The following is a 27,244-nucleotide window of genomic DNA, read 5'->3' as shown; positions in this document are numbered from 1 at the left end:
GTCACGGCAGACGCTAAGTTAAACATGGCGCGGACTTTCCAGCTTTGACACCGTGGTCGGCCTGCAAGGCAAACCTCCGGGTGAGTGTGGGCCATTGTCCTCCACAGGGACCCGAGCCCGTCCTCAGGCCCAGCTCGCTGGCGCCACCCCGCGGACGTCCTCCTCGTACACCGGGACTCTCCGTCCGCAACGCCCAACAACCTCTCTTTCTGTGTCTCCGACGCCTGGCAGAGGAGGTCGGGAGGCGGGACAGCTCTGGGGACCGGTCCGAGCGCTGCTGCGCTGCAGGTGTCCCGCGCGCAGGCGCAGCACACTCTCTGTGAGGCTTGGCGCCTGCGGGCCCCCGTACGGCTGGGCGTCTCCATGGCAACCGCGTGAGCCCGGCGGTCTCCATTGTTGGTCTGTACCTCCTAGAGCTCGGGACCCTCGGGCATGCTAGTGGACCGAACGCCGCAGGTAAGGGACGAGCGCCGCGGATGAGATGGGGGGGTCGCAGGTGAAGCGGGGATGCCGCACGTGCGGAGGGGGTTGGGGGGCGCGGAGCTCGCGGGTCCAAGTGTGGGCGGGCGGCACACGGAAGGAGGTACCTTGTCCGGTTGTTCTAGCCCCGGGGGCTGCCCCGCACACACCGCCCCTAGGCCTGGAACGTCCAACCCGACCCGGATGGGGAAACTGAGGCAGGGTGCGTTGGGCCCCTGGAGCCGCTTCAACACCCCGCGGAGCCCGCCCCGCTCATGTTTAGATCCTGTTTTTTCGCTCCCGGTTTTCAGACATATTCCCTGTTCGGAGGTTTGTAGGAGACTGAAGCCCCCCTCCCCTCCCTCACTGTCGGTCCGTGATTCCCAGAAAAGGACCCCCCTGGGAAAGGCCCAGGGTCTCCACCGAGTGCAGGCCGCCTGAGGTCGCACCTGTACATTGGTCCCCACGCGTTAATTGCTTGACCTTTAGGCAGCTCCTTAACCAACCCAAACCTCATATTCCTCCTGGCTAATGGGGGAAGGAAACAAAGGAACACACGGGCACCGGCTCTTGCGCGGAGGTGGGGGTTGGGTCAATGAAGGAATGGATGCCTGAGAACTGTAAACCTTCCGCCTCTTGAATGTCACTGCTGGATAAACTGGTGGGAAATCACACGTGGAAGTGTCACAGAATGAAGTTTTGCTGAGCAACAGTTCTTGAACTTTGTGTTGAGCAAAAGTGTTGCTGGACAACTGAAATTCTGGATTCTGGTTTTCCCAGAGCCTTAGTCCTCGCCAGGCCCAGCGCCTCCCACTGAGCCAAAATGGTAAACCTGGCTGGCTTCCTGGTGGGAGCAGCTTCAGGTGTAGTGGAAATGAGAAATACTGCTCCTTTGGAGCGCCCTCCTGCTTTATGGAAAGAATGTGTTGGTTTACTGACTCTGAACCGTTGGGATCGATTTTCATCTCTAAAATAGCCATTTGTACTTTGCATTTTCCAGGAGTTAAAGTTAAATCTCCAAATTCCACGGTGCAGAGTCAGGAGCAGAACATTTAAATCTGAACCTTCTTGCATCCCAGGTTTTTTGTTTTGTTTTTACAAATTTAAAAGTCAAATTTATGATACTGTTTATTAAAAACGATTGCTTTTGTGAGCACGCAAAATCATTGCACATCTGCTGCACAGCCTGCCCAGCCACCTGTGAACGAGTCAGTGTTCCTAATTGTTGCTGTGTCCCCTCCCTGTCCCCAGGTGACTGCAGACCAAGGAGAATGAGTGGTGGCCCCGGAGGCTTCCCTGGCTGACACATGGAGGAAAATGGCTCTGGGGCTGCCGAGCCCGAGCCCAAGACTGAGCCCAAGCCCGGTGCAGGTCAGGCTGGGAGCATGCCCGCCTCCCTGGACGCTCACAGGAGTGTTGAGGGGCCGAGCTTTGCTTCCTCACTGATTCTCGACTTGAGTCACAGTGGTCTTCACCATTTAGGGGAGGTCTTGAAAATCCCCACCCTTAAAGTAAGTGGGGCGTTTCTCAGGGTGCTGGGTAGACATAAATGAACAGTTCACCCACCCACCCCCGCTCCCTCCTCGGGCTTTTATTGTAGGCGTCTCTTCAGGAGATGATTCTAGAATGAGATAGAGGAGGGTTAACTCAGGGTTTCATGTGCTGCTCACAAGAAAAGAGGAATGCGGGGTGGGGGCCAGCTGGGGGGAATACCTTGGAGAGCCAGACTCCGATGTCCTCTGTCCTCGAGAGTCTTAAGCGTCAGAAACCTCGTGGCAGACACCGCGGCCAACAGCTCCCTTGGTCTCTTAACCATTTCCCAGAAAATAAGACCAAACCAGAAAATAAGCCCTGGAATGATTTATTAGGAGCACATCCCCTGAACATAAGCCCTACTGGGAAGTCTTTGAGAGCAAACCAGTCTTATTTTCAGGGAAACATGGTATTTAAAACACAAAACCCCTATTTCAGGCACCACTGAGACAGTTCAGAACTGTTTCTTACCAGTGACGTCACACGCGGATTACCTTGTGCCCGGCGCCTTCTCCAGGCGAACCCCACCTGCGTGTAATCTAGCAGGTTTGTCTTGTGGCCGGTGATTTCTAGAATAAAGTTCCATCAGAACATAGCTTTGATGTGAGACGGCGAGGGCGCCCCCTGGGAGTGCTCTCTGCCTGGTAGTCACACGGTTTCCTTACACCTCATTTGTCTTCGTCTGGAAGATGGGGATGAGAATATTTTCATGAGTGGTTACAAGAAGTCAACGATACCGCACACACAGCACGCTGCCCACGCCACGGCACACACGTGACACGGCACACCGTTAAGGCATTGATTGACATCTCTAAGGGCTTTTACAAAAGCTGTGTACTTAGATTTTTCAGTGGCTGCTTATTTACTGAACCCTAATTGTTTGTCACTGCCAGAGCCGGCACCTGTAGGAGTGAATTACCGAGTCACCAGGGCTCCTGCAATGTATGTGTCACTTTTTGTGAAGCAAATGCTATCAGTTTGAATGAAGAAGCCAAAAATGTCATGAGGTTTATGTCACCTTTGTGCATAAAGGAAGAAGGGGGAAATTCCAGAACCCTTCTTCAGGCTTAATAAAGAAACTTCATGACTGTTTATGATCTTCAGAAAAGAGATACACATTTTATTGCTATGACAACAAATCATTGAGTGAGGCGACCACTCAGAGCTGTGGGCTTCTGGGAGGTACGGGTGCATTTGCAAGGTCACCTGATAGTCCTGGACTGCGGGAAGGGCCCATCTTCACACGGTCTCAGACGACCCACACAGGAGGATGCGGACAAGTCGCCGTTTACCCAAACCCGCTCTCGGGGAGAGTAGTGCCATCTTTTCTCTCTGCGGCTCCTTTTCTGGCATTTTGGAGGGTCTGTGGCTTCCAGGCTGAGCGCTAGAATGGGCTTTCCCTGGGGGAAACAGGCAGGCCTGAGAAACTTAAAGTCCACACTGCAGCTGGAGGCTACAGGCTCCCACGTACCAAGTTTCCACATATTGTGCGTCTGCACTTGCCAGGTCACTTCCCAGAGACTGTGCCCGACTTAGCTGATTGAAGGTGTTTGTCTTCCGTGCACCTAGAAGACTGATTTCCTCGTCAGCGTTTCTCAGGTCTCTGCTGGAACTATGAAGGGGTTTGGAAGATGGCATTGGACGTAGAGTTGGGACTTGTGAAGTCGTGACAGAAAAGGAGCTGCATGGTGGCACTTTCCTGCACTCAGTGGGTCTTTAATAAAAAAAGCAATAGTCACAATGGCTGATGCTTACCTGGCACTCCTATGTCACTTAGTGTACCCTGGGCGGCGCGTCCCATGACACTGGAGCACAGAGGTTTGGGAACTTACTCAAAGTCACACAGCTAATAGGTTTGGAAACCTAGATTTGAACCCAGGAAGTGTGGCTTCCAGGCCAGTGCTCTTAACAGATGTACTGTGCTGCCCGGGTAGATAGAGATATATAAATGTGTATATATAACACACAGAGGGCGCCAAAAAAATTATGCACATTTGGAGGAAGGAAAAAATTGTATTAATTGTAATACTCAATATATACTGATAACAAAAGATGAATACAAGTCACGTTTGACTTCTGCAATTATAAGAGGTGCTCACAGTGGTTACCATCAGCATCCAGACCCTTCTAATTACAGCGAACTACTGCTTGAGCATAGCTAACTGCTTAAAATGTGTAGACATTTTTTTGGCACCCCCGGTATAAAGTAATGTGAGGATATAGAACATACAGCAGTATTAGGCTATTTCTAAATTCCCCGTCACCTGCCACACAGCCTGGCTCAGCATGTGTGTACATTTCACCATCAGGCCGTGCGTCCTGCCCTCCCCCTCCCTCACTGGCAGCTCCTTCATATCGTGCCTTAGGTTCCACTGAGGCGACGTATCCAGTGTCCTGAAACGATGGTTATGAGGCTATTCTCGTGCGCGAAGCCACAGCAGACAGCTGAGTGCATGTGTCTTTCAGTCATTTCCTTAGGATGCGTCTGTCCCTGTGGCCAGACATGGCTCTTGCATTGGGGAACACTGAGTGTGGGGCCCAGAAGGGGGAGAGTGATTAGAAACCCTCTGGGCGTGAGTTTGGTGTAAAAGGGTGTTTGCAGCAAAGTTTGCAGGGCTCACGGTGGCCCCTGAGCCGGCAACCAGCAGGGAGGCCACGTCCCCAGGTCAGTGTCACTCATGTGCCCACGAGTCTGGCGCTTTCCTTGTTTCAACTACTTGAGGGTAAAATATGACGGTTTTCCTCTTGATGTATCTGATTGCGATGGCTAGTCGCTCTTTTGGAAATGCTTTTAGGATGTACCATGCTTTAAATTTAGTTGGTTGACAAAACATGGTCTTCTTCCTGGAAGCAACTGCACCTTCAGAGAAACGCGCTCTGCTCGATCCCTGACGATTTCTTCCACTGGCTGCCAAACCTCACGTGGCTAGACCTCCGGCACAACAGGATCAGAGCACTGCCTTCTGGGATTGGCTGTCACAGGTAAGTCGTGTCCTCGCACTGCAGGCTCCAGGGCACGGCACCTGTAAATGTGTGAGCATCTTCTCTTCACTGCGTTTTGACCTCAGGACAGAAGTGTCTGATGCCATTTCGATAGCCAGCCAAGAGGTGCAATGGCCGAGTGTGCAAACTCATGCGGTTGTTTAGTCCCACATTTAGGCACTTTGGGACGAGCAGTACCACAGACAGTGCCAGGGTTGCAGCACCTCTGCTGGACCCGCCGTGCAGATTTGCAGCGTCTGGTTCCGGCTCTGACTCTCATCACGTGACGCTGCAGGGTTCCCGCCACCTGCTGGGTTCTTGGTCCTTGTGTATCTATGCTGGTTCCTGGAGAAGAAAGAGAAGTGTGTAAAAATCGGTGTACTTTAGAGATGGCCATTTGATTTTCTGCTTTCTAAGTGATACATCTTTTGTTTTGTTTTAAAGGTATTTGAAAACTTTGCTTTTAGAAAGAAATCCTATCAAAATGTTACCTGTGGAGCTGGGTAAGTGTTAAATAGTGAGGTAAAATGTGGTTTAAAATGCGGTCTTCTGAAATTCCTGGAATCTGCAGTAGAAATGCCAGCTAGAGGGGCAGCTGCTGTCCCTCCACTCTCTCCTCAGGCTCTCGAACTATTGGTGCTTTAACGTGTGTTCTACATTTAAAGCGACACCTAAGATCCGTGTAAGAAGTGACAAAAACAAAGACCCTTGGCCCCAGTGCACAGCCTAAGGGAATTAGCCCCACCACCCCCAGGCCCCTCCTGCCCTGCACCAAGGTAACCAGTTCACGAGTGCTTCCCCACTCACCGTCCCTGACGGCAGGTGTGTAAAGGGCCTCCTTTCCAGTCTGTAGGTTGGATGACGCCACGTGTGGCATTGGCGACCTGCGTCTCGGCTCAGCAGAATCCAAGGCGCGTCCATGTGGGCGGCGTCCAATCCCGTCCGTGTGGACAGGCACCCCCGCAGCGTCTTCCTACCTGCGTTTTCCCTGCCGCAGTTGTCAAGACGACGATGAGGAGGACACTTTGCTCTGTCACCATCTGTTCTGTCTCACAGAGTTCTGCTCTTTATTATCTTTGTTTTCTTTAGGTTTGGCTTGCTCTCCTTTTTCTGACTTACTCAGTTGCAGCTTGGATCCAGCTTCAGACCTTTCTGAGTAACGTTACGGCTGTTACTCTCTCTCTCAGTGCTGCATGGGCTGACATGGTGTCAGCACCACTCAGCTCAGTGCTTTCTAACGCAGTGACCGTGGGCCCGGTTCACAAACTGGGAGACATTCTCATTCCTTTCTGTCGCTGTGTTGTAGCTACGCCCCACGTACCGTGTCAGGTGGGTGGTTTGGACCGCGTTGGCGCTGACTTCTGGCCCAGGGTCTGCTCTGTCTGAGCAGTGTGGCCTCTGCACGGAGAAGAGCAAGCTCTCAGGTAGTTCTGATGTGGTGCTGCATCAGGGAGGTAGGCCTGTCACCCACAGTGTCCCAGGTAGCCACGTCCGTGATCGTTTGACCGTTTACTTCATCAGGACCTGAAGAAACGTGCAGAAACGTTCCGGGATTCGGGCTGTGCCTGCCTTTCAGACCTGGCAACTTCTGCTTCATGTATTTTGATACTATGTTATTGGTTGAATCAAAATTTAGGATTTTATATTCTCTTGTTATTTTTGTTGCTCTGGCTGGTGTGGGTTGTCATGTGTTCCTCTGATGGCATGGTTGGAGCTTTGTCACATGCATATTGCCATTCGGTACATGTTCTGCTCCCTGTTCGTGTGGCATATGTCTTCCATTCTCTTACTTTCAACCTCTCAGGATGCGACTGTGTGTATTTGCTAGTGGGCAGGGTATCGCTGGATCTCATTCTTAACCCCATCAGACAATCTCTGCCTTTTAGTTACATTGTTTGATTCGTTACACTTAGTGTAATTATTGATATAAATGGACTTGGTCTGTCATTTTTGTTTGTTTTCTGTTTACCTCATTAGGTTTTTTCTCTCTGTTCCTGCTTTCCACGTAACTGTGTATTGATTGGATACTATTTATACTTCTATTAAATTTTTTGTATTGACTTTTTGGCTATACCTGTTATGTTCCTTGAATGGTTTAGTGGTTGCTCTCGGTTAGCACCTGCCCATATCCCAGAAAATGGTGTTGCCCACTGATTGCACCAGGTCCTGTGTGAGAGTTGTCCTGTGCATCAGGTCTGCACATGGTAAAACTCACCGTTCAGTGTTACGGTTTTTGCTTTCAGCAGTCACATATATTTTAAATAAATGAGGAGGAAAAAATCAGTTACATTTACAGATTGTTTGGCCTCTCTGGTGCTCTCCATTCTTTCCTGAAGACCCAGTTTCCATTCAGCATCTTTGTCCTTCAGTCTGAAGAACTTCCCTTCAGGTTTCCTAATATCAGTCTCCTGGGGAAGCATTCTTTATATTTTTCTGAAAATGTCCTTATTTTTCTGTAATTCTTAAAGGATATTTCTGGTACAGAAATATGGGTTGAATTTTTTTTTCATTCTGTGCTTTCAAGATGTCCCGCTGTCTTTAGACCTCGTGGCCAGTCCCACAGCTATTCTCGTCTACTAAGAACTTGGCTACCCGCCTTTGATTACTTTCAAGATTTCTCTGTACCACTGCTTTTCGGCAATTTGGCTATGAGATACCCAGGTGTGGTTTTCTTTGTATTTGTCCTGCTTGGAATTTTTTGAGTTTATTCAATTTTTAAATTCACATCTTTTGCCTAATTTGGGAAATATTTTGGTTGATATTCTTAAAATATTTTAATGATCCTCTTCTCCCTTTTTATATATGTTGGACCTTTTGTTATTGTCGCACTGATTACTGAGCTTCTGTATGTTAAAAAAAAATCATTTTTCCGTTCTTCAGAGAAGATAGATAAATATCTATGAGTTTATGTGTATTTTTTCCTTATCATTTCTAGCTAGCTGTGAAAAATCATCTAGTAAATTATTTTTCAGATATTGTCTCCAGTCCTAGAATTTTCATATTTAAAAAACTAGTTTCTCTTTTCCTTCACAGAGTTTTTACTATTTTTCAATTTGGTACAAACACTTTTTCCTTCCTGTCCTTGGGTATAATAGCTGCTTGTATTAGTTTGCTCAGGCGGCCGTAACAAGCGACCACAGACGGGTGGTTTAAACGACGCAGTTAATTTTCTCACAGTGTGGAGGCTGGAAGTCCGAGGTCAGGGTGTCTCAGGGTGGGTTGCTCCTGCAGGCGCTCCCCCTGCTCACAGAGGCCCCCGTCCTGCTGCCCTCACATGGCCGTCCCTCTGCGTGTGCATCCCTGCGTCTCCTCCTCTTGGTAAAAGGACACTGTTCAAACCAGTCAGGGCCTATCCTAATAACCTCATTTTACCTTAGTCACCCCTTTAAAGACCCAGTCTCTAAATACAGTCAAATTTGGGGGTGCTGGGAGTTAGAGCGTCAACATAGGAATCTAAGGAACATAACTCGACCCATGACACTATAAAATTCTTGTCTGCTATTCTGGGTGGTCCCAGGGTCACTCTCAATTTCCGGCCTTTTCTTCCAAATATGAGGACTGTTTTCCTGTTTCTTTCTATGTCCAGTGGCTTTGGATTGTATCCTGGGCATTGTGATAGATCTAGTGTAGAGATTCTGAGTTCTGCTACATTCCTCTACAGGACACTGATGTTTTTTAAGTGGGCGTTAAGTTGACAGGACCGAGGCTCCAGACTCGCTCTTTTGTGGAGGGTGACATCCCCATTGAATTCCCCCAGCCTGGGCCGTGCCGTTTGCTGTCGGTCCTGTGATATGAAGTTCAGCACTCTGCCAGAGACCCGCTTGCAGAATCTACATGCAGAGTTGTAGCCCTGCAGTCCCTCTCTTTCCAGAACATTCCCCTCACTTTGGAGCTGCTGGGGTAGCTCTGAAGCCCGTCCTGTGGCCCACAAGTCACCACGACGGTCCTGACCCCCACTCCCCGACCCTCTTGTTCTTGCTGTCTGTGGTGCTCCCCGGCCTTCCCTCAGGCAGCACCCCACAGGTGCACTGCGCCCTGTCTGCTGTCAGTCTTTCCCGGAAGCTGTCATTCTTCCTTCCAACCCCTTCTGCTCTCTGTTGCTCTCCTGCCTGCAGGTGGTTTGTTTTTTGCCCCGTTTCTAGTTTTCTACCGCAGAGCTGTGCTTCCTGGAGCTGCTCCGACATCGCTGGAAGCAGAGCCCCTTCCTGTAGGTTCGTAGTGGGTTTTGATGGTTATCTAGACCCTGCGCCGTTCATCCTTGACTTAGGCCCGGCCACTGACGTGGGTGCCGTCCCACTTCTCACACAACCATAGGAATGAAAGCTTAGCTCCATTACCGCCTCTGTCTTCTCTGCTGTTGTGTTCACAGATTTGCTTTCCACGTGTTGTAAATCCAGCACATGACAAATTCTAAATTGTCAGTACTTACCGATGGTCCCCACATCCTCACCCTTCTGGTGCCCTGTTTCCGGAAGCTCCATGCTTCCATCGGCGTGACTGCCTCTGCCGGAAGAGCTCTCTTTAGTGTTATCGTTTAATCTGCTGGTGATGAATTTTTCAAGTTTGATTTTTTAAAAAGTCATCTTTATCGGTCCCATCATTTGTGAAGGATATTTTGGCTCAGTATAGGAATCTAGATTTTAGGGATTTTTCACTACATAATAAAGGCATTTTTTTTATCTTCTGGCTCCCATCTGTTGAAAAGTCAGCTGTTAGTCTTGTTTTTCTTTAAAATTAATACACATATTTTCCTTTGGCTGCTTTAAAATTTTTCTTTCTGCGTTTAACGTTCAGCAATTTGTCTGTGACATGCACAGGAGTTGTTTTTCTTTGTGTTTACTCTTCTTGAATCTGCTCAGTGATGTCTTGAATCAGATTTGGAAAATGCTGGTTATTGCTGCAGTTCCCTTGTATGTGATGAGTTGTCTTTCTGTTGCTGTTTCCAGGATGATTTGTTTGCCTTTCAGTAGTTTGACTGTGATGTTCCTGAACGTGAATCCCGTTGGTTGATGTTACTTGGGGTTCGTTAAGCTTCTTAGATGTATAGACTAATGTTTATCATCAAATGGGGTATTTCTGGCCATGGTTTCCTCAGATACTTTTTCTCATCCATTGTTTTGCTTCTTCTACGACTCTCATTACAAACGAGTATATGTTAGCGTGCTTGATGTTGTTCCATCTTCAAGTTGACTGTTTCTTTGGTCATCTTGTATCTGCTATTGAGTCTACTGAATTTTTCATTTCGGTCTGTGATTTTCAACTCTAGAACTGCTTTTTGGTTTTTTAATAATTTCTATTTTATTAACATTCTATATTTGTTGATTCATTTTAGTATATTTTCGTTTAATTATTTTTCATTTCTTTGAACATGTTTATAACAGCTGTTTTGGAGTTTTTGTCTGCTAAATGCAATACCTGGGCTTTCTCGAGGACAGTTTCTATTGGCTGTTTCCTGAGGACATGTCACATTTTACTTCCCTTTGCATGCCTTGTAGTTTTTCTGTTGTTGTTGAAAATAGGCATCTTAGAGAATATATTATAGCAACTTTATATTGTGATTTTTATGAGTGGGCTGTTGTTACTGCTTTATTTTATTTTACTTCACATTATTTTATTTTATAACCAGCATTTAATCTGTGGAATCTGTCTCCCCTGCAAAGCTTTTTTTTTTTTTTTTTGAAAGCAAATCTCAGGCGTCTGTTATAGCATTTTCCCCTAATGTGCACACAGCTCGTGTCACTTCCTCCTTGTTTTCGTTGTGTAGCAGAGTGTGAATGCTGATGGGTTTCCTCTCCCTCAGGGAACGTGACAACACTGACAGCGCTGAACCTGCGATGCTGCCCCCTGGAATTCCCGCCTCAGCTCATCGTGCAGAAGGGACTGGCCACGATCCGGGCCTTCCTGCAGGCCTGCGACGCCGAGCGTCCCTGTGCCCGAGACTTGGCTTCTCTAGGTGTGTGTGTGTAGGACAGTCATCGTGACAAACTGCCTTAAAGCTGCAGTCAGTGCTTTCTAAGGTCAGGCCCGGAGCCTGTGGGAGCCTCACACATCCTCGCCGGACTCACAGCACATGGTCGCACACTGGCCCACGCTCACCAGCGGCCGGTTCACACATAGGTCTGCGCTGACCAGTGGCCAGTTCACACACTGGCCCATGCAGACCAGCAGCCGGTTCACACACTGGCCCATGCAGACCAGCAGCCGGTTCACACACAGGTCCACGCTGACCAGCAGAGCGTGGTTGCGTCCTGGCCTGGCTCTGTGTTCAAGGGGCTGCATCCCCGGTGTGTGGCAGCCTGTGTGGGGTGGGTGGGGGCTCGAGGTCACTGGGATGAATCAAGCGAAACAGTCCGCGCCCCCAACACCTCGGTACCTGTGCTGGGAATCGCTTGGTCCATTAGACAACTACTGCCCATTTCGTAAAGTATTTTTCTTTAAAAACACCAACCCCGAGTACGTATCAGCCTGACATGTAGCGGTGGGAGCGTGTTGTCCTGTGTATGTGTGTGCTGTGGTCTGTGTGGCACCAGCATGGGTCGCACTTGGCTGCCGTGGGTCCCACAGGAGACCCAGGCTCTGGGTCATGGGGGGCGTGTGCGGACGAGCAGTCCTGACAGCGCTGGACATCAAAGCATTTACCTGTTTCATATTCTGAGTCCTCAGAGATGTTGTATTGACAGAAAGGCTTTTGCTTAAAGAAGAAAATTGCAAATCACTGATACTGAAATGTGTTTTGTAATTTAATATTTTAATGTATAATTAACATTCAAGAGTAATGGTGTTATTATTATCTTTCAACCTCATCGCAGTTTTTGTTTTTTACATTTAAGGCTTTGTCTGTGTAAATACAATAGATGTGTAATCCATTACGGAAAAAAGGTAGACAATAGCTAAATATTAACAAATTAGGCTCGAGAGGCTAAAAATGAATTCAGTTTTTATAGGAAGGTAACTTACAACGGTCAAAGCTGTTTAAAATGTGTCTACGGACACAAGGGTGGGAGAGTGTAGATGGTTAGGAAGAGGGTGGGGGTCGGGGTTTCGGGGCATGCCCCAGCACCCCCAGTGTGTCTGTGCCCTACTGGAACAGCCTCAGGAGGCAACACCCATCTGTGGGACCCCGTGGCTCCAGTGCCTAACACGGGATCTGGCCAAAACTGGATGAATACATTTTGGGCCAATTTTCTCTCAAATAATTCACCTAGAGCTAAAGATAAGTGTTTGAAAGTCAACAAAAGCATTGCCAGACAAAAGCAACAGGCCTATGGGCTAAATATGAATTAGAAATAACGATACCAAAGGTCCAAAGGGGAGGAAGCAGAGGAGAGTCTTGATTTGTATGGATTTACGTGGGCAGTGAGGGCCTGCCTCTGTTCGAGTCCCAGGGCTGGGGTGGAGGTCCAGACTACTGAAACGGTATTTAATCCCACTAGCGATTTCATCCATGAAAAAGATGACCCTAACTCAGCGGCCACATCCCCCATTGGACTTACCTGAGGAACGTGTGCCTGACAGAGAAACCATTAATTCTCAGGAGTCAAAGGGGACCAGGTTAAAGAAAAAGGTGGACTCGTTCCCACCTGTTGAAAAACTAGACCTGAGTGAACTCAGAAGGTCCACTGGTCCCCCAGAAGACTGGCCTAGTGAGGAGGAGATCAGGCGCTTCTGGAAGCTGAGGCAGGAGATTGTCGAGAGGGAACAAGCGGAAACCCTTGCCCACCGGCTCCTGCCCGTGCTGTTACCGCCAAACCTCCAGGCGGTGCTGCGTGCCCAGCACAAGGAGCGCCCCAGCCACAGACACGTCCCCAGAACGACCCACAAGCCAAGGTCTGTTTTCTCGGTCTTTGCCAAGTTGAAATACTGCTTTATAATTATCTTTTAAAACATCAGCTGTGCGTCCGTGCGTGTTGCCGTCATTGTTGAGGCAGTGGTGCCAGCCTGGTTTAGGTGCCGGGAACCATCCATGGCAGCGCAGGGCGTCGAAGCCTGCTGCGGAGAAGCCTCCTCCTCCCTCTCTCCCTCCATGTACTAATTGTTAGGAACACGATGACAGTTTACGTTGGAAACGGGCAGCCTGCTCAGAGCACTGCAGTCTTATCCAGCCCTTCGAATGTGAACCCGTTCCGTAGCCCTTGGAGGTTCCCAGGCGGCCTGGGGAGTGGGGGTGGAGGCTGGGCGCAGTCTGTGGCCGTCACGGCTGGCCCGGCGTGCATTTGGCCCGCCAGCCTGGCTGGCGCATCCGCAGTGTTTGTTTTCTGACGCGGGTCCTCCAGGTGGGTGTTCATCACAGGGTATTGTTAGGTATTTGGCTAAAAATCTTGTGTCGTTCTAGAAGGAAACCCCCCTTCTTCAGGGGGGTCCTGCCTGGCCTGTCGTCAGTGCGCACAGTGCTGACAGGAGCGCCGATGCTGGATGACAGCCGGGCCTCAGGCCTCCGAGAGCTCAGGGAGGAGCAGGTGCTGGTGGAACAGAGGAGGTGAGGCCCGGGAGTGGGTGCAGGTGGGGCCTCGGGCCTGCCTGCCTTCTCAGGTAAAGGCTCTGTTTCCTCTTCCTCTGGAAGCTAACGTGCTGCTTCTCGAGGGCGTGAGGCCACTTGGGCCAGCCTGGGCATGGCACCGGGCAGCTGTTAGGTCTCGTCCAACCCAACCCCGCCTGCCTTCTTGTACTTTCCTGGTTTCCTACCCTTCCTTAACCGGCCTTCCTCTCTTTTCATTCACCTGGCTGATGGGTCTTTTCTAAGGAAGTTGTTTTAAAACAACATGCTCATCAATAAAGTTCCCTCTGGCCCCTGCCTGGTCGGCTCAAGTCCTCAGCGTCCCCGCAGTCCTCCAGCTCCGCTGACCGCCCCCTCCCCTGTGCTCTGGGCCTCAGGAGGCTCAGCCGCCAGGTACCACACCCACAGTGCCCTGGAGCCCCTCACCTTGTGGTTGGGTTTGACCCCGTGGGGACCCAGCAGGAGGCCAGTAGGGGGCAGCCCTCCCAGTGAGTCCTGCCTGTGGTCCTTCCCATCAGGCCCCTGCCCTGCACCAGCCTGCCCCTCCCTTTGTGAAACCATCCTGTGTGTGTCTTCCCTTGGGCCTGACTGTAAGCACTGTTCACACACCCAGTTCTGACTGCGCTTGACATTAGGCCTCTTTCTAGTCAGATTCTTTTCCTCCAGTGAAAGGGTCAGTGAGGTGAGGCCTTCAGCGCTGCTCAGGGCACAGGAGCCCCCGGGCTGTCATCCTGGCTGCAGGGCTGTGGCCTGGGCTGCCCCTGGGGTCGCACGTACCAGCCATAGCTGTCGCTAGCAGCTCCCCCGTCCCCCCCAAAGTGTCCCTCAGCTGGAGTCCAGGCTGCGGGGTTGGGGAGGGTCTAGGTGTGGGCTGAGCGCAGGTGGCTTGTCAGGGTGGTGCTGAGAGCAGGGCACATCCGTGTCCCAGCGACAGGAGCTTCTGGAGCTAGTGTGTCGGCTGCGCCCCGCTGTCCTGCTCCCCTGTGCCCCATTGCCTCCTCAATAAGCAGGTCCCTTGGGTACCCTGAGGGCAGTGGTCACTAAGGAGCAGGTCCCTGGTCTGGGAGAGCAGCACATGAGGTCACAAAGTCACAACCCCACTCCAGGAGTGCTGGGTGGAGGAGAACTGGGGAGCCCAGCTTGGGGCTGGGGGTGCTGAAATCAATTGGGTGGCAGCATCCTCTTAGGTGGGGAGGCCTTTGCAGAGCTGTGGAGGGGGTGCCTGGCCGTCCTGGGCCTTTGATCGCTAAGCGTGGTGGCAGCAGGAAGCACCAACACTCCCCGTGGGAGCCGGGGGAGGATGGAGCAGGCCCCACCGATGCCCGATTCCTGCCGCAGCACCGAGCTCAGGGACAAGTCCTCGGCAGGGCCCAGTGACAGTGACCCTGAGGGTGGAAGAACCCATAGCACAGGCAGGTGGGAGAGGCAGGGGCTGTGTGCTGAGAGCGGAGATGAGAGGGCCGGATTTGGGGGCCCTCTGGGGAGGGGTGCCAGCTATAGGACTCTATGGAAGATCCAGGAATTGGTTCAAATGGGCAGATGGAGATGGGGGCCCGGCGGGGAGTCCAGGGGACCCCATCCCATCTCCAGAGCCATGACCACAGCCAACCAAGGGCTGCTTATACGTTCAGCTCAGAGGTTCCGCAGGTGTCATGGTGCCACAGGCCTGCCCCTGAGCCGTGGGCAACGAGCCCCTGGAGTGTTACTGTGGGGAGTTCATGGTGCAGCGACCAAGACCTGCCAACATGGAAGCCCCTCCTGCCAAAGTGTGGTGGCATCGTGGCCATGCCGCAGGTGAGGGGTCTTGGGAAGGCCCCGATGTCACCCGTTAAGTGAAGGTGACCTGTCAGCGGCCCTGTCCATTCCAGTGGAGACCCGTGAATGCCTGAAGGCCTGGGAGCCCATGGCCCCAGCCCCGGCCAGCCTTCGGCCATCCTACACCCCGAACGTGGTGCGTGTCCGGCCTCTGCACAATGGAGCAAAAGGAAAGGGCTCTTGTGTGAGGCTGGAACACTGACAGTGGCCATCCTTGTAAGCTACGCTTTCAGCTGCTTTTACTGTGGCGCTAATGTGACACTTTCTCCAGAGACAGGAGAGTGCTGCAGGAGTGGAGAGAGCGAGCCCAGACCATGAGGAAGAGGACAGAGGAGCTCAGCCAAGTCCGGCCCCCACGGAGCACCCTGGTATGGAGCGCCAGCGGGGGCAGGGCTCGGTGACAGTGACAGTGACAGTTATGCCAGCTGCTCACGCCTGCTGAGTGCTCTGTGGTCATGCACACCTCATTCAGCCCTGTGGCCCAGGTGGGCTGCAGTGTTCCCATTTCACAGTCGAGGACCTGAGACCCACAGGTCCCAGCTGGGCTGGAGCTCAGGGAAACCTGGCGTCGGCCTCAGCGCCGGAAGGTGAGGGCATCCACACGTGTCCTTCTGTGTCTCCTGCCCTTGGTCCTCTCAGCTTCGAGGTCAGTCATCTCAGAAGCCAAGAAACGGTGGTTCGGCGGCCTCATCCCTTGCGTCCCCAAGGATGGGGCCGCCAGCTTCCATGTGTGTGGCCCTTGGCACCCTGAGGGCAATACTTGTCTCCCCTTTTCTCTCCCAAACCATTTGGGGGGGTCTGATCCCAGATGGGCACGGGCGACCGCAGGCCGGGCAGCCGGCTGCCATCCCTGCACTGTGCCAGCTTTCTTGTTCCCCGTGAGCATGAGGCAAGCGTGCTTTGGAACTGGGTCGCGATGTGTCTTCAGTTATTTCTTTTAAGACGTGTTCCCTGCGTGTGACCCCACAAGGCCAGGGGTTGCCTCTGCACCCCCTGGGGGATGGTACCCTGAGCTGCTGTCCACCTCACAGTCGGGTGGCTAACTCGGACAATCCAGGGGTCTCTTTCAATTCTAACTGTATTGAACTAACTGTGACTTGCAGAAAAGTGGCAAAGATAGTGCAGAATCCCCTGTGTGTCCCCCAGCTGCCCCGATGCTCACCTCACCCCCACAGCCTCTCTCAGTCCAGAGTGGACAGCAGGACAGTGCTGTTTAACAAGAGGAAAAGCCAGCTCGCCAGGTCCCCCACCGACGCCCTGGTCCAGCCTGCGGTCCACGTCTGGGTTTCCTGGGCTGCCAGCTGTTCTCTCATGACTGGAGTGAGGCTCTGCCTTTGGGGCAGGAATCCCGCAGACTGGCTGGCGTCCTGCCCCTCACTCAGTGCTTCTCGGGCTACGGAGTTGGTCGCCACCATCCCTCCCCGAGGTCCTGTCTCCCTTTGTGGCTGAGGCACTCCTGGGGGGGGATCACTGGGACTACAGATGATGCCACGCTGGCCACCACTCCCTGGCGTCCCTCAGGACCCTTGCCTGCAGCGGGTGGCTGTGGGCAGCTTTCTGCCAGAGACCTTTGCTCCTGAATTCTTCTACCACCTGGCGCTTCCCACATTGCGCAACAATGGTTTGTTAACCTAAGGAAAAAAGACAGTAGAACCTTTTTTTCCTACTGGGATGTCACAGTGGGACACTCACATTTACAGAATTGGAACCTTTCCTGCTCAGGGGTGACTGGGGTCCCTGGGCCCTGCCCACTGGCACAGGTCACCAACATGCCCTGCCCGGCCACCCGGTCCTCAGCACCAGGTCAGCAGGTGACTGGGACCGTGGCTCCACAGTGGCTTGGGCTCCTGCTCTAAACAGGACGTATTCGCTCATGGTACACGTGCTTCTTACTGAAGACCTGTCTCAGTAAGAAGGGACAATGTGGAAGGCCGGTGATTGGAGGAAGATAGTAGGGCACCCTCTGGCCTCAGGCCTGTCTGAGATCCCCCCGTCAGGCAGGGCCACATCCAAAGGGGCATTTTAGGAAAGCTCGTCTGGCGTGGGTGCCCACAGTGGGTGGGAGGCCAGAAGGTTGTGAGGCAGGAGAGCTCCTAGCAGACATGCAGGGGTTGCCCAAGGAGGGAGGAGGGGAAAGGAAGGTTCCAGAAGATAGGGAGCACAGAGAAAGGAACCAGGGACAATGGAGGACGCCACTCCGAGGAGGTGGGCCTGTCCGAGTGCAGGACTGCGGGCCCTTGGGGACTCAGCATCCTGTGTTTGTAGGAACTTTTAAGTATATTGTGTGAATGCGGTAACTTAGAAGTGTTCAGGAATTTATTGTTTTCAACATGAATGTAAACGGCGTGTAACTCCTTACAGAGAGTTTCCAAAAGCAGGTCAGCCTTTGTCCTGTGTCCCCTTGCCCCTGGACGTTGCCCCTTGCTCCACAGTCCACCTCTCTGCCATTTGCATGCACAGCCGGTAAAACCTGGAAGCCACAGCCAGAGCTGGCAGGGTGGCCAGCTTGGGGGATCAGGAGAGTGTGGCTTAGGAGATACTGACAGTAGCAGTGGGCTGGAGACAGGTCCGAGACCTGCACGCGGAGCTCAGAGCTGGTGGCGCCATCCGCGGGGCCACTGCTCCCCCTCGGGGGCGGGGCCGTGACCGCAACCCTCGGAGGTGAGGCTGTGACCATGGAGAGTACGAGTGAGGAGGTCGCGTGCTTTCTCTTGGAATCACCATGGTCTTTTATCAGAAAAACCAGCACGGAAGTATTTCTGGCAAGTTTCTGAAGTTCGTTTGTGCCGGTTCTTTACGTCGTTGGGCCCAGACCAGTGAGTGTATACAGGCTTTCTGATTACAAGACTTTTCCCGCTTTTCTCATTTTGTCAGTAATGTTGTAGCTTAAACTTAGTGATTTAAAAATAAGGTCATGTCTGTATGCAAGACCCAGGCCCACTGTAGATAGTGTGTTTGTCGCTGCACTGACAGAATTCCCAGTGGTGTCGCGTCGGCTGCAGGAGCCCCCGAGGCCTGGCCCCAGCTGGTGGGTGCGAGTCAGCAGGCTATGGAGGGACCGCCCTCTCTGCACGGCCTGCTTGCCCGGTGCAGAGCAAGCCTGGGTGGGCAGATGGGCAGTGCTCACGGCAGTGTCGTCTTGGGTTCCTGAAAACATCTTGTTACGTTTTCCTAGGTGGCATCCAAGATTCCCTTTGCCACAGATCTGATTGATAATGAGAAAATACCAACGAACCCATCTGGAAACCCGAGACAAAGCGAAGAGCAGTCACTGCAAGCAAGTAAAGAGCTGAGGTTGGTCGCCGGCTCCCAGCCCCCCACCTTCACCCCCCACCCCCACAGCAGGTACCTTGGGTCAGCACTCACCCAGCACGTTCTGAGGTGCGAGCTTGTGGGGCTCAGGTGTAGAAGGGAGAGAGGGAAGCCACAGCCCTGTGCTCGGAGCTGCTCTGGCTGCCCCGTTGACTTGTTGTGCCCCCCCCACCCCGTCCACTCAGCCCCCAGCAGCCCCTCCCACAGGGAACAACAGCTGCTCTGAGGTCCCAGCTGGTGTCTAGTTTTCCCGTATTCTCAGCCCCAGTGCTGACCTAGGGTCTGTGTCCTAGGAATGCCCACTGGGCTCCCTCGTCCTTCCCCAGCGGCTCTGATGCCATTGGGTTAAGAGCAGGCCACAAACAGACCTCCTTGTGTGTGTGCCTCTTGCCAAGAAACCTCACACTCTCGGATTCCACACTCTGCACCCCACACACCTGCCAGGCACGTGGGGAAGCCAGGGCCCAGGGACTACAGGAAGGCCTGAGGCTCCTGCACTGCCCTCCATGCCCTGCCTGCTTTCCTGGCCGCCCCTCCTGACCGCACAGGCACAGCCAGAAGTCAGAGCCTAAGCCACGTGTGAGGCGTGGGTGCAAGACTAAGCTGCTCCTGGCCCGCACCCTCCCAGGAGGACCGGCCACCCAGCCAGACGTCTGGCACTGCCCACTGCTGTGTGCCGCAGCAGGTCTGGAGGCCGAGAGAGGTTTAGGAAGCCTGGGGGAAAGTGCTCATGGTATGAGACGCAGGCGGCAAAGGGTTCTTTTTCTGAAGAACAATCCCTCCTCCGAGGCCAGGCCGTGTGGAAACCTCACAGCCTGCGGGTGGGGTGCACCCCGGCCGCGTGGGAATGGTCTTGATGACAGTCAACAGCAGTCAGGCCGCAGGCCCTCAGAAAGGCCATGGCTAACCACGTCTGGATGGCACACCTACCGCCCCCGGCACGATTTTACTAGATTTTACTAAGAACCGATCTCTGAGACATAGCGCTGGGGTCTGGGTTCTGCAGCCTCAGAGGCTGCTATGCTGTCCTTTGAACAACTGTTCAGAAAAGCAAACAACACAAACACAAACCCTGCTGCTGGGGTGGGGTGCCGTCTTCAGGAAGCCCGGGGGCTCCACCCTGCCAATGGTGGCCCAACCCCCGGCCTCAGGAAACGGTGTCACTGTATTTAATGGAAGGATATGAGCCCAAAGTCCTGAAGCTAAGAGCAGATGGTTTAGATCCTTATTGAATACAACCTCTGTTCCTCTGAGGATTTATTAACAGTACACATTTGATATAAAAACCAAGACCCAGCCCTCCCTTCCTGTGGCATGACGTGCAGTGTTCTAAATGTATGATGTCTTGGATGGATTTGAAGTTTTTGAAACATAGTGTGTATTCCAGCAGCTTTTAACTAAGAAGAAGGTTGAGAGAGGCAGCCCAACCTGTGAGCTGGTGCCTGGAGGGCAGTGGGCAGGTGGCCTCACTGTCACCACATCATGATGTGTATGAGCCCCAGGGTGACGATTTGGCCTGGAGGAAAAAGGAAGATTCTTTCTCTCCTGTTGTATAGAAATTGCTAAAACTAGGCTCATTCTGGTGACCTCTGTTTTCTCAGCACCGTCCAAGGGGCTTTAGAAAAAAGGCTGAAACAGCACATACGGCAAATGCACGAACGAAGAAAAAGATTTCGAGGGATGGCACCACTAGAAGAAATAAGGAAAACTACACAGGATCTGGAAATTGTAAGTATCTGTTGGCTGTATTTCAAACTAAATTGCTTTATTAGAAATCGAAGGGCACTTGCGATGCCTCTTCAGAGCACGTGTTCTCAGAGCCTGTGGGGAGGCGTTTAGTGTACCTCACAGTGGGAGACGTTCCCAGAATGACGGTTGATCAGAGGATAAGAACACGTTTCTGCCGCGTGGGAGCCCTCAGCAGCACAGTGTCCCCTGACGGGACGCGGCCACAGCTTCTACTTCATTAGTAGATGGGACGGGATGTTATCTGTGGAGTCCTCCCCTGACGCTTCGTGCCAGCAGAGACTGGCGGGGCCAAGAGGCTGCCGCTGAAGATGTCATAGCTGGTTCCCCCGTGTGTGTAGTAAGAGCACCTCACCCAGCCGCTGGCAGCATCCATCCGATCCACAGATACTGACGAGCACCTCCTGTGGGACCGGATATGTCCTGGGTCGTGAGAGTACCGCAGTGAGCAGGGGAGGTACTTCCTGCCCTGAGTGACGCAGTCGGCCTGCCCAGCCCGTCAAAGGCCGCACCGCCCTCCCTGAGAGTGACCAGGCCTCATGAGTTCCTGGACGCTGGCCCCAAGGCCTGTGCACCCTGGATTCTCACAGCCCATTTCTCCTCCTAGCCACCCAGGTCCCTCGCTCCTGGGGCTGCTCAGAGTCTCTCCTGGTGGCTTGGAGACCCCGTTCCTGGCCTGGCTGGCACTGGGCTGCACTGAGGCTGCCCCCAGAGCCAGCAGCACTGCCCCCACAACCCATCTGAGGGCTCCATCGCCACTGCCCTCTCTCTCCTGGGGCCCAGGCAGGGATGGGGGAGGAAGGAGTGCAGGCAGGGGCTGGGCCACTTCAGACTCTGCCCCCTCTCGTCAGGCTCTCTTCCTTCCCAGCCCAGAGAATTTTACCTGCCCTCAGATGAGCCTTTATTCTCTCCAAATCTGTTGTTTGCAGTGTGACCTCATCCTCGGACACCCAAAACCCTACTTTTAGGGCTTGTGAACATGTGTCTCAACCCACTCCTTCAGGTTATGGACTCAGAAGTCTACTTATGTTCACACTTCCTCGCTCAGAATTTGATAACACACTTGAAATGGACCAAATCCTTGAAAGATACCATCTGCCAAAACTCACACAAGAAAAAAATAGACAATCTGAGTAGGCTGATATGTATTAAAGAAATTGAATCAATCCTTAATAACTTTCCAATGTTTTCACGGGTGGTTTGAATTCTACCATACATTTAAGGAAGAAATTATGTATAAACTCTGTACAATCTCTTCCAGGAGACAGAAGCAGAGGGAATATTCTGTAACTCATTCTATGAGGCCAGCACGACCCCTATACCAAAGCTAAAGACATGAGAGGGAACGTGTGGACCACTGCCTCTCGTGAAAACGGATGCACAAATCCTCAACAAAATGTTAGCAAGTTGAAGCCAACAGTGTATAAAAATAATTACACACCACAACCAAGTGGGATTTATTCCAGATACACAACATTTGAAAATAAATCAAACATTGAAAATAAATCAGTGCAGTCCGTCACGTGCACAGGCTAAAGGAGAGCCACACAATCATGTCCATAGGTGCAGAAAAAGCACCTGACAGAATCTATCACCCACTCGTGATCAAAGCTCTCAGCAAACAAGTAGCACGGGAACTTCCTCAACGTGATAAAGAACATCTACAGAGACTCCAGCTGACATCACACTTCACAGTATGAAGCTAGAAGCTTTCCGTACGGTCAGGAACAGGCAGGCTGTCACCTCTCACCATTTCTCTTCAACATTGTACTGGACGTCCCAGCTCACGCAATAACACAAGAAAGGAAAAGGGAATTCAGGTTAAGAAGGAAGAGATAAACCTGTTTTTGTTCTCAGATGATGTGATTGTCCATGTAAAAAATCCCAAAGAATTGACCAAAAAAAAATTCGTGGAACTCATAAGTGATTATAGCAAGATGGCAGGATACAAAGTTAATACACAAAAGTCAATTGCCTATATACATCAGCAATGAACAAGTGGGATTTGAAATTAAAAACACAATACCATTTACATTAGCACCGAAAAATGGTATAAATATAACAAACTGTGTACAAAATCTATGTGAGGAATACTACAAAACTGAAGAAAGAAACCAAAAAAGATGTAAATGAATGCAGAGCTATTCCATGTTCATGGATAGGAAGACTCAATATTGTCCCCATGTCAGTTTTTCCCAAATTGATCTCCAGATTCAAGGCAACTCCAATCAAAATTCCAGCAAGTTATTCTGTGGATATTGACAATTTGAGTCTAAAGTTTATACGGAGGCAAAAGACCCAGAGTAGCCAACACAAGACTGACTGAGAACAAAGTGGGAGGGCTGATACACCCACTTCCAGACTTCCTATACAGCTACAGTAATCAAGAGAGGGTGGAGTTGCCGAAAGAATAGCCAAATAGGTCTACGGAACAGAACAGAGAGCCCACAAATGGACCCTCGTGAACGGAGCTGGCTGCCCTTTGACACAGGAGCAAAGGCAGCTCAACGGGGAAAGGACAGTCTCTTCCCCAAATGCTACCAGAACAAGTGGACATCCCCACGCAGAAAAGTGCGTCTAGACAGATCTCACAGCCTTCACAAAAATTAAAACTAAGTGGATCACCCTTATCAAACTATATACATTAAATACATACAGTTTTTATATATTAATTACACCTCGATAAAGCTGTAACAAATGGACCACAGACCTAAATATAAAATGCAAAACTATAAAACACCCAGAAGACGACATAGGAGAAAACCCAGATGGCCTCGGGTTGGTGGTGACTTTACATAGAATGTCAAAGGCATGAAAGGAAAAACTTGTAAGTTGGACTTCGTTAAAATTCAAAAATTCTCTGTGTAGTGCACTGTCAAAAGAATAAAACAAGCCACAGACTGGAAGAAAATATTTGCATGAAAAAACATGATAAAGGACTATTAACCAAAATATACGAAGAACTCTTAAAAACTCAACAAGAAGAAAACAACCCAATTAAAAAATGGGTCACAGATCTGAACAGACACCTCCATGTTAAATAAGCCCATGAAAAGGTGTTCCACCTCGTACCTCATTGGGAGACGCAAACTAAAACAGGGACGTGCCTCTGCCCCCTACGACACTGACGCCTCAGACGCTGAGGACAAGGACGTGGGGCCACAGGAGCTGGTCACTGCCCTGCGCACTGACCCCCCCCACACCCAGCAGTAGACTTGGGGTGTGGTCTCTGGAGGGGTTCACACTCCCATGTGAGGCCACGCGACATCCATCCCCCCAGCCCCAGGGTGGGGAGCATCAGGCTGCTGTCCAGGTGGGGGGCCAGGCAGTCGAGAGCTAGGAGGGACGAGAGCTAGGAGGGACCTCTTTGAGGAACCTGACCAAGACAAGTGACCTAAGAATCCTGACACTTGGGCGTCCCCCAGTCCTGACCTGACCAACAGGGACACCTCCCAGCTGAAAGCACCCCTCCACCCCCCAGTCCACAGTATTTAATGATGTTTTTAGCACCTCATTCTTGAGTGTGAGTGAGAGCCAAAGGTCAGCGGTCTGGAGGGGAGCCCCAGTGTGAGGCACAAGCCAGACAGGCCAGCTGGAAATGCAGACACTCTGGGAAACAAAGTTAAAGCTAGAATTAAAATCCTTGGGGTAACAATAGAAAACATAGCCATCACGAAACAAGTTATTAGAATGGAACACTTAGATAACCAAGAAGCCTTGGAATTAAGCTAAAAATATGGCAAAACCTTTAAAAATGAAAGAATTAAATCCGTAGATGAATTTGATCCCCCGTGAAGCAGGACAGAAAGGAAAGGAGAGATGGGTAGACTAGAGCCTGGCGTCACCTCTGACCCACACGCGCTCCAGAAAGACACGAGAGCAAATGGAGGGGAGAAGCTAATAAAAATACGAGGTTCCCACAAAGGTGCGTGTCCAGACTGCCGCCCGCTGTGCCCAGCACAAGGAGCCAGACATTGTCTGGGGCTAAAGGGAGGATGGCCGGGCGCAGTGACACCCGCCAGCAGTCTGATGGAGCTCGTGCTCACATTGCCAGCCAGGGTCCATCCAGCACAGAAGGGACTCGAAACATCACTTCCTGTGCAGCCCGTTACTGGAAGCTTCTACAGCATGTGGTCTCCCCACACAGTGGAGGGGACAGACAGGAAGTGAGTGTCCCAGGGCAGGCTGTGCTCTGTGCAGGAGCCAGTGGAGCCCATGGCGTCCTGAGAGTCGCTCCAGAACACATAGGCCAGTCTGAGCACTTGCCCAGGGCACTGAGAGGGTTTACAGTCTGGAGGGACTCACCAGCACAAAGGTGCAAAGCATCTGTTTTTAATTCCACAAAGAATGCGTGTTTTTTATAACAGAAAATGTAACCAGTGGATCAGCAGCCACTTAAACCCCGAATGGTAACTGACCCCACAGTTGTAAAGGGTCTGTACTGGAGGGTGCTTGGGCTGGGGTTCCAGGTCCAGGTTGTGCTTCAGTGAGATGGTACTTCCGGGGGGCAGGGGGGTTGGGGGTGGCCTTGGGGAGGGGGCGGTCCTGGTGCTGTGGACACAGTACCCACTGGCCAGCGTCTCTGGGGCAGAGGCAGGCAGGAGCCCGCTTCTTACTGCTGGCCAGTGACCCCTCAGGGCCAGGCCTCATTCTCCATGGGTGGCCTGGGAGCAGGAGGGTGGGAGCAGGTGGCCTGCACCTGACTCCAGGCCCAGCGATTTCCTCCACCTTAGGGACTCTGGGTCCTATGTCTGCGTCCATGGGACAGAGGTGCCAGCTGAGTGTCTAGGGCCACCGCCGTTCACTGACAGTGCACAGGACACCTGGCTGGGCCCCAGTGGGGAGGTCAGGCGTGTTCCTGGTCTCCATGGAAGTGGCCCACCAGCGTGGCAGCACGGCCACCTCTACAGGACCAGAGTGTGTGAACAGATAGGCTGCCAGCCCAGTCCTGCCAGCCTGGCTAACTGTCCCCTCCTTCCCTTCCAAAGGCCAGAAAGCTGCAGGATGAAGTAATGAAATTGAAGTTGGGACCCACCTGAACAATGGTCACGGCTCCCAGCTCTCATGGGGAGCCCCCCACTGCGCCCACCTGCACCACAGCCTAAGGATACAGCTTTTAACACGAAATAGAATCTGCAAAAGCCGACAAACACTAATGACAAAGCATCACGTGCCCTGACGGAAACATCTTCAGCCTGAAAGTGGGTTCAGCACCCCGTTTTCTTTCTCAGATGTCATCTTGTGTGTGCTGCGGATATTAGGAGTCAGCTGGGGGGACGTTAGATGTGTTTCACGGACAGCCTATTGTTTTTGAATCTACGTTGTTTTTTCTGAGGCTGCAAAAGGTTTAAGCTGCATTAAAATAAGAAAGAATACCATGAACGAGCCACATTATTTTAATTTCTAGGGACATTTTTCTTCCAGTGCAATTGACAGACCACGTGGATGTCAGCCCTGCCTCACCCCACCCCCACCTCCAGCCCCCTCCCCACCCATGTGCCCTGGCCACAAATGTGACTGTCGCTTTCATCGATTCCTTTTCATGCAGGGAGGGGGGGAGAAGCCAGCTCACCGAGTCCTGGCAGGTCAGGAGCCCAGCAGTTCACCTTTGCCTGCGAGGGGCTCTAGCTCAGCTTGCCCTCCGCCCCGCCAGTAGTGGCGTTTTCCTTTGACCTTCACCCTTTCTGCTTGCAGACCCCTGACCCTGCGCACCGGACAGACAATCCCAGCCAGGGCACACCCCTGCCTGACCTTTCCATCACAGGTCACATCTCTCACGCAGACTTCCGTTGTCTGACTCGGTCTCTTGCTCTGAACTCATCGCTTCCTGGGCCCAACGGCGTCTCCTGCCTTGGGCTGCACTCCCTCTGCTCCCGGTTCCCTGGGGTCTCCAGCAGCCCTGTGTCCTCTGGGTGGGTGTCTCCCAGCTGCTGCAGGAACCCCCAGCCCTATAGGGTCCAGAGACAGACTCCCTTCATGTCACCCGTTGCTCTGAGAGTAACCTAAGAAACAGCACGTGGTAAAAGTCGGAGACTGTTCGGTTGTTAAAAAGAACAAGCTGATAGAAAAGTTCAGTATCAACATTCAGTGTGGGGGCCACATGCTCATTTATTTCTTCCATCTTTCTGTTTGTTTTGCTGTCATTCCATTGTCCTCCTTTATCTGAGACGTCGTGTACTTTTCATTCCATCCATAGGGGCAGTCTTTTACGTTTTCTCATAATCAGATAGGTATTTTCCCCTTAATTTTTGAAATTTCAGTGTCAGCTTTCCTCCCGCTCCTCCAGCCCCACCCTTTCCCTCCGCTCCCTGTGCGTCCACTGCCTCAGATGCAGCCTTACAATGTGCCCCTCGTCTGTGCTATGTGACAAACTGCCTAGTGGCTCAAACAGCAGCCATTTTGTGATCACTCATGACTCTTGAGGGCACTGGGCTCAGTGGGGTGGTTCTGTCCTTGTCATCCGAGCAGGGCTCTTGGGATGGGACAGTTCCCCATGGCTGCCCTACATGCCTTGTGCCCTGCAATGTCGCCTGGGAGGCACCTCTCTCTCCCCACCTGGCCCCGCCGTGTGGTCCCTTGGGCAGGGAGAGTGGAAGCTTCCAGACCTTCCTCAGGCTTAGGCCGCAAAGGAGTGGAAGCACTGCACCACTTCCTCACCGCAGGAGGCACTCCTGGCCTGGGCGATGGGATCTGCGTTGCCCTACAGGAGGAGCCTGGGGCAGGACTTGGCCTGGGCACACAGCCGCTGCCATGGCGGTGGTGCAGGGTAGGGAAGTGGGGGGCGGCCGTCCTCGCCCACTGTGCAGACTGCCAGTTCTCTGTCTCTGACTCTTACAAGAGAGGTCAGAGGTTGGGTTCTGGCTGAGCAGTTTGAATCAACCTGGCGGAGATTTCTCTCCAACA

General features: G+C 52.1%; 1 protein-coding gene across 2 annotated transcripts; it reads left to right on the top strand.

The window, feature by feature from the left end:
• The first annotated feature begins 250 nt into the window (after window positions 1-250).
• LRRC27 (leucine rich repeat containing 27) lies at window positions 251-25,709 on the top strand. 2 transcript variants are annotated; one of them, XM_033130617.1, is made up of 12 exons: window positions 251-456; window positions 1,711-1,970; window positions 4,844-4,974; window positions 5,419-5,477; window positions 9,090-9,185; window positions 10,775-10,927; window positions 12,408-12,801; window positions 13,307-13,450; window positions 15,555-15,651; window positions 18,459-18,577; window positions 20,197-20,323; window positions 21,603-24,810. In XM_033130617.1, the coding sequence occupies exons 2-12, from the start codon at window positions 1,767-1,769 to the stop codon at window positions 21,678-21,680; spliced, it is 1,602 nt and encodes a 533-aa protein (XP_032986508.1). In that variant the 5' UTR covers window positions 251-456; window positions 1,711-1,766; the 3' UTR covers window positions 21,681-24,810. The 2 variants fall into 2 exon arrangements, with proteins under 2 accessions (XP_032986508.1, XP_032986509.1); XM_033130618.1 differs by lacking the exon at window positions 21,603-24,810 and adding an exon at window positions 25,330-25,709 and having other exon boundaries at window positions 257-456.
• Window positions 25,710-27,244: the final 1,535 nt, after the last annotated feature.

Source organism: Rhinolophus ferrumequinum, chromosome 16, assembly GCF_004115265.2.
Source record: "Rhinolophus ferrumequinum isolate MPI-CBG mRhiFer1 chromosome 16, mRhiFer1_v1.p, whole genome shotgun sequence".
Taxonomy (NCBI): Eukaryota; Metazoa; Chordata; class Mammalia; order Chiroptera; family Rhinolophidae; genus Rhinolophus; species Rhinolophus ferrumequinum.
Note: the sequence above shows the minus strand (reverse complement) of the source record. Positions and strands in the feature narration are given on the sequence as shown.